Source organism: Sturnira hondurensis, unplaced genomic scaffold, assembly GCF_014824575.4.
Source record: "Sturnira hondurensis isolate 20B ecotype Veracruz unplaced genomic scaffold, ASM1482457v3 Scaffold0022017, whole genome shotgun sequence".
Lineage (NCBI taxonomy): Eukaryota > Metazoa > Chordata > Mammalia > Chiroptera > Phyllostomidae > Sturnira > Sturnira hondurensis.
Genome location: NW_028094648.1, coordinates 7,498,082 through 7,510,229, shown reverse-complemented (window position 1 = coordinate 7,510,229; position 12,148 = coordinate 7,498,082). Strand labels below are relative to the sequence as shown.

At 47.0% G+C, this 12,148-nt stretch overlaps 1 protein-coding gene across 1 annotated transcript in view; it reads right to left on the bottom strand.

Annotated features, from left to right (window-relative positions):
• Window positions 1-9,627, bottom strand: part of USP46 (ubiquitin specific peptidase 46) — a 55,963-nt gene extending 46,336 nt beyond the window's left edge. Inside the window, exon 1 of the mRNA XM_037034076.1 lies at window positions 9,425-9,627. Within this exon, the coding sequence (XP_036889971.1) occupies window positions 9,425-9,460 (36 nt within the window). The 5' untranslated portion in view covers window positions 9,461-9,627. The remainder of the gene's footprint in view (window positions 1-9,424) is intronic.
• Window positions 9,628-12,148: the final 2,521 nt, after the last annotated feature.

The window sequence follows — 12,148 nt, the reverse complement described above, 5'->3', positions numbered from 1 at the left end:
CCTACTGCATTGGGATATCTGCATTTTGACAAGATTTCCAGGTCATGGCTGTGACAGTAAGATTGCAGGAGCATGGCTTCACGGCAAGGCAAGTCTTCCATTCTAAAGCTGCACCTCTTCATTCACTTTTCCAAAAATTATCCACCACACACGTGCCAGGCACTGTGCTGAATGCTGGGATATCGACGGCAAATAAGGTCAACACAGCTCCTGCCCTCGTGGGGCAGCAGGTCTAACACAGGGCTTTCTCAGTCTTGGCTGCCCGTCAGAATAAGCTGCAGCGATCTACAACGATGCACGGGTCTAAAATCCACCCCCGAGTAACCTACACCTGTACCTATGTCCAGTCAGAAACTCTGGGACTGAGGCCCTAGACCAGGGGTGTCAAACTCATCTTCACTGGAGGCCGCATGAGCCTCGCAGTTGCCTTCAAAGGGCTGAACATAATGTTAGGGCTGTGTAAATGTAACTACTCCTTAACTAGGGGCAAGGAGCTCGGCACTGTGCTGGGCAGACACACAGTGCTGGCCAGAGACAACAAAGCGGAGGGCTGGGACCGGCCCGCGGGCCCTGTGTTCACCACCTGTGCTCTAGAAGCTTCCTATCAAAAGAGCTCCCAATGGGGCGACCTCCTGGGAGAGCAGTTTGACTATACCTAACAGACTGCAGATGGGCATGGCCTGGAAACAGCACTTCCGCTTCCAGGGCGTGTCCCGCAGAAAGGAAGGTATGTGTGCAAGGAAGACAGAAACGAACACTCGCTGTGGCACCGCTTCCTGAGAATGTTACGGACACTGTCCAATTATCCCTAAATAAGGTAACAAATAAGTAAACCACTGTTAAGTCAAAGAACACGGTTACCGAGCAGTAAGAATAAACAAACCAGAACTATTATTACATATCAACATAATCTCAAATATAATTGTTGAGTAAAAACAGCAGCAAAAGGCTACACATTTGTACACACAAACGTTGATATACTGCTTATGGATTCATAAATATGAAGTATAAGGACATGCATAGTAAACACCAGCCCAGCTTTGGAAAAAATGACTAGTTTGGGAGGAAGGGAGAAAAAAACAGAAGTGAGTAGAGATTTTTTTTAAAAGGTTTTATGTCTAAAAAAATCTTAACCAAGTATGACTAAATTTTAATATATGCTACATCTGAAGGGTGGGTATTTGGGTATAAATATAATAAAATACATTCTTTTTTCCAGACTCTTTTGAATGTTAATATTTTGCAATATGAAAAAAATTTAACAACTTCTCATGTGACATTATATACAGTCAGGGCTGGGAATCTCTGTTCTAGAAGCATAAAGTAATCAAAACCTGGCTATGTAGTATCAAGAAATACATCTACAGAATAGCAACAACTGATAGCTCTTGAAGTTAAATTACTATCTCAAAATTTTTACATAATTTTTTAAAAACTTGCACATGGCAGATAATTTCTATAAGCAAAATATTTTTTAGGAGGCCAAGGTTGTATTACCCAAGGAAAGCACTATTCCTCAAAATGTGGACATCAGCTCACCTGTCACAGAATGAGGAGAGGGGAGGAAAGGGAAATACTTATTTTACAGAGCAGATTCCAGGGCCCCGCCTTAGGCCCGCCGAATCAAAAACTCTGTGGCTGGAAACCCAGAGTCGGAATTTTTAACAAGAGGATGCATGTGTCGGCACAGTTTTGGGGCACACCAAAGAACCACTGAAGTACGAGATATTTCTAAAGGTGCTGTCAGTCATATTTTTAAAACTGTACATGTCTGTATTCAATAAGATGACACATATCACACTCTGATAATCAAAATAAAGTGGAGGGAATGTTTTCTAAATATCTAGAGAATGATTCCACAAGTACTTGTGAGCAGACCCTGCGAAAAGCTAGTTTCCTTCAGTGTGCCTGACATGAAGGACATGAGAGTATGTTGCAGGAGGAAGAACATAATTTCCCATTGTCTTTCTACAAAGACCTCAGAAAGCAACCGGTAAGCAGGAGAACTGCACACGTCCAGAGAGGCCTGGCCAGCACAGGGATGCACCCAGAATGCACTCCCGACACTCCAGAAATCTCCTAGCCTCCTGTTTCTTCGCTACAAGGATTCACTTGTTTCATGTTATCATCATTCCCTCCACCTGTATCTTCTGGTCCTTCCCTATCTTTCTTGACTTTATTTATTCTATCTTTTTTGGTCTCCCCGATTTTCCCCTTCACTGTCCTTTTTTCCCTGTTTTCACACAAAACCACCACTGTAATCCTGACTTACAGGCCCTGGAAAACGGCTCCCAAGTCTCGATTAGAAACCACTCAGCACAATAAACACATAAAAAGATGTTCAGCCACACTAGAAAATGGTAAAGTACAAATTTTAAGCCATGATGTTTTCACGTCGCACCCATCAGGCTGGCAAAACCTCGACTCTGACCACGTCGGCTGCCTGGAAGCCTGTGGAGCGACTGGGACTCCGGAACGCTGCTGGGTGGAGCGCAAACCAGCACAACTGCCTTGGATCAACCTGGCAAGATGTTAGGGTCGAAGATGACTTCCTTTGACCCGGCACTTCCCCTTTTGGGTAGAGACCACGGAGGAACTTTAAAGACACGCAGAGAGGGTCAAGCTCAAAACTGTTCGTCACTGTAAATGGCCACACACATAAAACCGTAAACCCAAGTGCTGATCAACAGTAAAAAGAATAAACACATTGCAGCATATTCATGAAATGCAATATTACACAGCTGTTAAAACAACCTAGAATCACATGCATCTTATTGGATAAACCTTAAAATCCTCATTTACACAAAAGCAACCTGAGTTGTTCGGTGTCACACAGCACATTTAAGCGAGAAAACACTACATCTGGTTGACGGAGACATACATATCTAGTAAAAGTATACAAACACATAATAAATACCAAATTCAGAACAGTGGTCATAGAAGGGAAGGGGAAAGAGGAGGAAAAAGGTTCATTTGTACTTGTAATGTCTTATTCATGTGGAGGGAGGTTCATGGGTAGTCACTCTATTATTCTCCACATTTTTCTGTATGCCTGATATTTACCAGCACCCAGGAAAAGAGCCCCAAATCCAAGCTACTACAAAGCATTTGCAGATTCTAAAAGTGACATCACAACCTGATGGGCAGGAGGAAGGTTGGACCTTTAAGAGGAACGTGAAGCTTTAGGAACGTCCACAGGGTTTCCCCCACACACACTCCATCCGCAGCAAATAATCAGCCTCAGAACCATAATAACGTTCCATGCAGAGGACTTATGACACCCCCCAAATCCTAAGCAGCACATCCCAGAACAAAAACATTCCAAAATGTTTGGTACTGAGGTTGGTTGCCAATACAGAATTTATTTGCCTCAAGTCTTTGCTGGTTCATACTTGGGTGACCTTTTCTCTTAAAAGATCGGCAAGGCCTTTCAAACCCTTAGACAAGCATTTGGTTTCACCACAACTGAAGAATTTTATGTGAAGTTGCATTAAAATATTTAGGCCAGAAGAGTTAACGAAATTAAAAGACACTACCTCTCGCAGCTCTTTCTGCCTGTTTGCTTTGGGCTGGTCCATGGGTAGCCTAGAGCTAAAACCACCCAGATACCTTTCTGATGATACCACAGAATTAAACACCACCTAAAACCTCAACTCATTCAAACTAGTCAGACAGACCATACTCTGGTTTCTCTTCAGAATGCACAAATCTTTCGCCTTGTAGACAGACCAGGCTGGGGGAAAAAGACACATATGAATGAGAAAATTTTCTCTTAATTGCTAAGACAATCAAAATTGAAAATCACTTTTAATTACAACCCCAATATAGCAAAAGTTACATATCAGTAAGAAAATAAAAGGGTTTTATTGTATGGATGAACTGGAACACATCAAGTTGATATCCAGTAAATGACATGACAATCTTTGATTCTAACTAAACACTGACATTCAATTTTGTTTTCACCCTCGGATTCCAAGAAAAAAACAAAAATGCGTAGACTTGACTGTTAGGACCTGACCCTACACAAACACCTACACTAAACCCCAGAGGCCAGAACGGAATTTTTCTTTAAATGTTAACCCACCCCACCCAGCAATTTCTGAAAACTGACCACTATCGGAGTAGACCTCACATGTGATTGTAGCAACTCCCAGCTGATACAGTAAACCAAACTCACAGTCTCCTATCATCTCTGAGAATGGGGGGCAGGAGTAACAGGAAGAGGCAAGTTACCTCTTCTCCCAAATTATATATTTTCTTATTTTTTAATATTTAAAAAAACTTTTCCCAACAGTTCTCAAAAAATGTGCCTCAGGTAACTGACTTACCAAAATAAAATCATCTCTGTAAAAATCATCTAGCTTTGTTTCAAATTTTTCCTAATTTTACTTTCCCTTTATATCAAGGTGAATTCAATTCTTTCAAAGAATTCAAATCTGACACGCACAATAGCGACCAATAACATCCTAGGGTTGTTCGATGGATCCTAAAATGCTAGTATCTGGCCCTGGCTGGTGTAGCTCAGTGGATTGAGCACAGGCCTGCAAACCAGAGGATCGCAGTTCGATTCCCAGTCAGGGCACATGCCTGGGTGGCAGGCCAGTTCCCAGCGGGGGACTCACAAGAGGCAACCATACATTGATATTTCTCTCCTTCTCTCCTTCCCCTCTAAAGATAAATAAATAAAATCTTCAAAAAAAAATGCTAGTATCTGGCCCTGGCTCAGTGGACTGAGTGCAGGCCTGCAAACCAGAGACGGCTGGTTTGATTCCCAGTCAGGGCACATGCCTGGGTTGTGGGCCAGGTCCCCAGTAGGGGGTGTGTGAGAGGCAACCGCACACTAACGTTTCTCTCCTGCTCTTTCTCTTCCTTTCCTCTCTTTCTGCAAATAAATAATAAAATATTTTTACATGCCAGTATCTGGTAAGTTCAATACAGTTTCAAACAAGGTAGCTAGCTACACAAGCAGTTTCTAACCAATTCAGAGATGTAGATTTGCATAAAGATTCTAAGAAATACTGCTCACTAAGGAGCTTTTGACAACAACAACAAAAAGCAGTTTTATAAGTTGAGAAAAACTAAGTTCCCAAGAAATACAACTTTTTCACAGGCACCATTAGACTCGTGCTTAACTGGAGAGACACCCAATAGCATAGATTCCAGTCCGAAGTTACACTGACTATCACCGCGTCCTCATGTAAAAAGTAGTCAAGCTTTGGTCAAATGCATTAAAGAAACATTCTGCTGTGTTCATTGATATTTCTTTCCACTGTCTTGCTCCTGAGGCTCAGTTCAATCTAGTTTTTTTCCTAAACTACTTTTTAAAATTTTTATTTCTTGATTTTAGAGAGAAGGGAGGAGAGAGAAACATCAATTTGTACTTCCACTTACTCATGCATTCATTGGTTGACTCTTGCATGTGCCCTGACTGGGGATGAAACCCACGACCTTGGCCTGTGGGGACGGTGCTCTACCCAACTGAGCTAGACCCAGCCAGGCTTGTTCACGATCTGTGTGGGCATCACACTACACTGACATTTCCACCTTTATCAATGCTACGTCCACGAGATAAGAAACTGCTGAGCTCCTCAAAGACAGGGATGCACCTCATTCATTTCTTTAGCACCGCACACAGTGTGTGCCAGCCCTGACATAGCAGAGCCTCAACACATGGCCCTTTCTGCAGACAAAAATGTAATCTGTATGACACATGCACCTCCTCCATGCATCTCACAGAACTACCAACTAGCAAAATTCAGATTCGATGGCTTAGACCAATTTGCATCAGTCCGAGTCACATTTCCGGAGGGCAGATTTGGTTTCTCCTAACAAATCCTTCCTCTTTAGAAAATTCCTCAAGCTCTTCAAACAGAAACTTAACCAAAAACAAAAACCTTCCATTTGAACGGCCATAAAAACACAAAGCAAGTTAAATCCATTGGCCTGGACAAAAATCAGAGGATTATCAATGAGGGACATTTCCTCATTCTTGGTGGCAGCCTGTGCACTTTAAAAATGACAACACACCAGCCTAACGAGCTTTGGTGTCTGGGATCCAGACGAACACGCTGCGCAGCTAGGCTGACGGATGAGCCTGGAGCAAGCCAATCAAGAATCATGGCAGGAATTCACACAACGTAAAATTAAGACAAATGGGAACTAGCATTAACTTATCAACAGACAACAAAACTTCAGTGGGGAATGGGACCAGTGGAGGAATGTAAATGTTTTCCAAGTCCCCTGTATCTAAAATTGGCACAAGACGTTTGAGGGGAAGAAAAAAGTGCTTATTTCTCAATCACATGAAGGATTTGCTACAAGTTCTGGTTCTGCTCTGCTGGGTCCTTTCCCGTCGGGCGGACAAAACAGGCCCACTTTCAACGCCAGGTCTTGGTTTCTTCAAGTCCTGCCTGGAAGGATGGTGGTGGTTAACACCCCTCTGGACACACACCCACCCGCATGTTTCAAATATGCCAAATGACTTGCATTTAAAAAAAAAAGCAATCGCCACTTGCTCGTAGGACAACTCCTCAAGCCAGGTAAGACCAGCAGGAGTTAGGAGAGGGCAGGGTCAATGAGAGCCCCAAAGAGAAGCTGAACAGTGAGGAGAGATCCTCAGAAGACCTACCTGGAAACAATTCATCATTGTGTGAAGAATCTAAGGAGAAGTCCAAGGATAATTTACGTCTGATGGCAGCAGTCTCCTCATCACCAAGCCTTCTTGTGTGGGAAATGAGATTGGGAGGGGCAGGAGTGTCCTCAGCGGCCTTTGATAAGGGGCGGGGTGAAGGATTCCCATCCCAGACCTTGTCTACTGCCTGTGGGCTTGGTTTACGTCCATGAACACGTGAGCTGTGTGTATGAGTGGCTGCTGCCATCAGGTCCAAGAAGGTATACTAATCTTCACTGTCCTTTAAACAACCGAAGGTGACATGAGGTGATTTTGATAACAGCTAACACTCACTGAGTACCTGCCACACACTAGGGCTCATAGCTCACTTCATACAATAATCCTAGGAGGCAAGGACCACCACTATCATCCCATTTTTATAGATAAGGAAAGAAAAAGCCCACAAAATCCATTCAAAGACAAAAAGCTAGTATGTGTTAGGTCCAGGACTTGAACTCAGGAAGTCTAATTTCACAGCCCAAACTCTTCATGACTTTCTCAAAATATAATGTCCAAATAGGAATATAAAACAACCTACTTACAACTTATTGGTTCCTCACCTCACCTGGGTGATGATCCTCAATGTGGTACCTTTTTTTTTTTTAAAGATTTTATTTATTTAAGTTTAGAGGGGAAGGAAAGGAGAGAAGGAGAGAAATATCAATGTATGGTTGCCTCTCGTGAGTCCCCTGCCGGGAACTGGCCTGCAACCCAGGCATGTGCCCTGACTGGGAATCGAACTGCGATACTCTGGTTCGCAGGCCTGTGCTCAATCCACTGAGCCACACCAGCCAGGAATGTGGTACCTTTTTAAAGACTCCACATGAGGTTGTCCACTCCCCAGACACAGCGCCAGCCCGCTCCTCTCCTGCCCTCCCTGCAGCGGCCTCCCGGGCTAGGTTTTACTGCAAACAGGCAGTGCCATCCTGACCTGGCATGCCGAGAAGCCCCGGCTGCACCAAGGAGAAAACACGAAAACAAAGAACAAAACAAAACAAAACAGAAGCTGGAGATTGGCTTCCTCTTGGGACACGCTGGCTCTCAAATTTCCAGCCTGCTTTAGTAGAGAGGTGTTGCACACACAAGCAGGACAGGAACACCACCAAAGGCTGGGACTGCCCCTCCCTGACCTACCTATAAGCCCGTGGCCACCCCAGCAGGCATGAAAGAAGAGTACTCAGGCGGCTGTAGTTTCAAAGGTCCCCTCAGGAGCTGATCTTAGGTAGAGAGAAACCCAGCAGAAAGGTATCACCTTTTCACTGCACCAAGGGACACTAATGCCACTTGACAGGAAGGAGCAGGAGACCCGTCTCTGCATGGAGAAGGAAGGAAAAGAGAGGAAACGGATAGGCTCCAGGAGCCACCCACTCCATCTAGATGGACCTGTGCCAAATCACTCCGGGAAGCCCCAGCACTTGAGACCACATCCAACAGTGCTGAAAGCTGAAGCCAGCACCAGTGGGTCTCCATTCCACCCCTGCGCTAACACATGGCTCCTCAATGCTCCTTTGCCTTGTATTAATCTTGCAACAAAATGTGGGACAGAAGATTTAAAAGGCTGTGTGATGGGGGAAGGGCAGCTGGATCACCTTACCTCCAGGCTTTCTTACTCAAGCCTCCTCAGATTCCTTTCAGGGCCTGTACTATTATCTACAAGGCAGATTCTCCCCAAACGGGCATTAAAAGAGCACGTGTTCCCACTAGAGATAGGGCAGTTTTGATAGGGAGTGGGAGGGAGGACCCTGGAGAAAGAAAGCAAAGCATACACTCTCTCACCCTACACAAGAGGACAATGTCTTACTCCAGGGGGCAAACTGTGCATGCCAAGACTCTGACAAGCCAGGGTGGGTGCCAGCAGGGTGCACCCTGAGGACTCAAGGGTAGAAACTGCTCCTGCAGGAACTGAAAAGCAAGGAAAAGCAATGGGAGAAACCCAAGTTAAAGTCATCACCATACCATGGAACCGGTAGTCCCCATCAGAATCAGAGCCCAGTGATGTCCCCTGTGTCCACGCCCACCAGCCTGAACTGGGTCTACAGTGCATCAGGCAGGATAACCCTGGAGACCTCCTCCACTCCCACGGCCAGCCCCACCACCCACGGGCCTTCACCTGTTACTGCACATAACCTCGTCCCTCGTTCACAGATGGGGAAACTGAGGCATCTAAAACAAAACTGTGCTTTCTCAAACCAGGTGAAGTTTTACTTCTCCAAATACGACTTTGCACTTTTTTACAGCTTTATGACATTTCAAACGTCTCCAGATACACCGACTGCCTTTGCAAAGTGAATTTTACATACAGTTTAAGGAGTGAACTCAAAATGAGATGAGGGCAGTCAGAGAGGCCGGCGGGGTTTCTTCTACCGCAAGGACAGTATGGGTGCCCCTCATCCCCAGCTTTTCCCTTGACCCCCCTCCCCCGGGACGTCCACGTTTGGCCTCCCCAGGACGCTTGCACTGCAACCCGAGGGCGGTGGCACGCGGCGCGGCCGGGGGACTGGCGGGCGGGCTCCCAGGTCCCGGGGCAGAGGGCTCGGGGCCCCTCCCCCAGGGGCTCTAGGGGCTGCGGCGGGCCGGCCAGGTTGCGGCGGGGAACTTCTGGCTGCGCCGCGCGGACCCCTCGCCCTCGCCCTCGCCCTCGCCCCCGCCCCCGCCCCCACTCTGCAGCCCGGCCACGGTGCGGCTCGGGTTTCCCTTTCTTTGCCTCGCCGCGCTTCGGGCGCGACCCCCAAGGCGGCTGCGGTGGCCACTCACCATATTACAGATGGAGGCGATATTTCGGACAGTCATTAGTCTAAAGGTTGCAGCGATCCCGCACCGCCATCTTTATAAGGTGAAAACAGGACTGTCCATGGTGGAGCGCTCGCAGGGAGGCCGGGCGGCGGCGGGGAGGCGGCGGGAGGCGGCCTGGGGTCCGGCTTTCAGTTTGGCTGGGAGATTGGAGGCCGGGAGGGAGGAGGCGGAGGCGGGGAGGGCGGGGAGAGAGGGAGGGAGAGCGGAGGGCGGGGATTGGCGGAGCCGCGGAGCCCGGGCCACGGCCGGCGGCGCGGAGAGGAAGGGCGGCCCGAGCGCGCCGCGTGCTGCCCGTGCCCCGCGCCCCCGCGGTGCGCCGGGCCTGGGCTCTGGCCCCGCGGCTCCTCCTCTCCGTCCGCCCGCGCCCTGGGCCAGCGTGCTCAACCTTTTTCTTTTCATTTCCTGCTTCACTGCATTTGAGCTGAAATGCGGAGCCAGGCCCTCGCCCGCGCGGCTGCGGCTACCGCGCCGCCGGATTTCCCGGGTAGACCCGATGCGACCGCGGCCGCCTCCTCCGGGCCCGTGGCGCCGCCGAGGAACCGGGGACAGCGCCGTGCGTTCGGTTCCGCGGGGCGGAAGGGCCGCGCCTCCCGCAGCGAGCCGGCGGCTTGGGCGGGCGCCCTGGCCCCCGGCACAGACGCCGCGGAGAGGGCCGGCCAAGATAAGGGGCGGCTTTCTGTCTTCACTTTTTCTTTCCTGCCTCCCGTCCCCGAACAGCCCTGGGCCTTTATATCTTGGCGAGTAGAAAACGAAGAAGGGTTGGGGTGACTAAGGCCAACTTTTATTTTCTCCCCGGGGTTGCAGCCAGACAGCACCGGCGGGCACCCAAGAAGTAAATGGGGTCAGGACATGGGAGTGTCAGAAAGCCCTCGCCAGCCTTGGGCCGGCTGCCTGGTACGGGGCGGCGTTCCGGGAGAGGAATCTGGGTCTGGGCGGAGGCCAGAGCGACGCGCTCAGGCAGTTCGTGACATTAGCAGGTACAAAGGACAAGTCTCCGTTCTGGGCGAGGAGTGGGTCTGAGAAGCAATTTGAATCCAGAGAGAACCAAACTTGAACGAATCTGAAGGAAAAACATACCTCTCTCTGGGGCACGCAGTCTCTCTAGGTTTTGAGATTGGTGCTGAACAAGCTTAGACACACTTCCTGCAGGGAAGGTCGTGGCTTCTGACTCCAAGAGCAAATCTACACCACTTAGCAGATATGTTCAAGAGAAGTGGAAGAGCCCATTAATAAATGTGTGAAACAATTATGCATACAAAGTAACGACTCGATGCTTTCAACAGAAAAAGTTGTACAGGTGAAACGCTTGGTAATTCTTAAATCAGTATATTTAGTGACGATTGAATTAGAAATTAATAGCATTGATGGTAGCTTTTATCTAACCTAGGGAAAATAACACACTTCCTATTCTCCATTATCTATTTAGTGTTATAAACTAAGATTTGAAAACCGTTGATTGCTGATATCCCAAGAACCTGGGTGGAATAAAAGATAACTGCTGACCAAAGTTTTGTGGGGCCATGTTGGCTGTGTATATTTCAGTGTATTTGAGGAGTAGATAGATTCCCTGTCATGTTAAGTCACTCTGCCTACATCTCGTTTCTACAGAGATCCTTAGCTCTGGTGATCCCTAGCTCTGATTCCTTACCATTATCAGTCATGATGTTCTTTCGTCATTTTCAGTGACCACAACTATCAGGTAATAATAGAAGCTCTCCCCCTCACCTTTTGTGGATCAGTAAAATAAAGCTTAGAGGATCAAATATCCCACCTCAATCATGTTACCCAAATGTCAAAAGTGAAGTTGGTGTGCTAACCTGGCTGAACACCTTGGGGGAGGAGAAAAAGATGGCAAAGCACCCCCAAAACCATGGCCAGTTGGGTAACTGAGGCCTAGAAAGCTGTAAAGACTTGAGAAAAGCCACAAGACAAGTTCAAGAGCAACCTCAAGTCTAAAATTCAGGCCTCTGGATTCAATTTCATAGACACCCCACCATAAAGGCATTAATCCAATACCTTAAATGATAGAGACATTTGATACCATAATAGAGATCAGCGTTTCTGCCAGCATTGGCACTACGGATTACGAAGTGCGCGGGACTGAGACACCACTGACATAATGAAAATTGGACATCGGTTGATTACTGAGTGCTATTATCAGCAAGTTAAAAGGATGTTTTGCGTGCCTTTTAACAGAGTCTAGACTGAAACCGAAGTGTTCAATGTAGACAAACATCCAGATTAAAACTCAGACAGTGAACTACATACACTTCAAATCAACTGAACACAGTAGATCTTGTCAAGCTCATGAATAATTAAATACATTTCCACACTACTACCAGGTGGGTATTAACAGGTATAAGTTGGAAAAGATACCAGCTGAAGAATAGTCATAACTTCAGCTTTACTCAGTAAAGAACTATTATTTGCAAGTGATAAGTGAAAATCATGAAAATGTTGACAAGCTAATGAGAAAACTTTGAAGAAAAGTGTTTCAAATGTAGGAATTAGCTGGTATGAAAGTATACAGTTAGAACTGGGAAAAGTAGGTGAATGGAAATACGGGATATAGGCTAGCACTAATAGCCTACCTGAATTTGAGGACAGTCACTCCAGGTAGTATGCCCGTCGCTACCCAAAATGTGGTCCAGGAACCAGCAGCACTGGCTTTACCTGGGAGCCTGT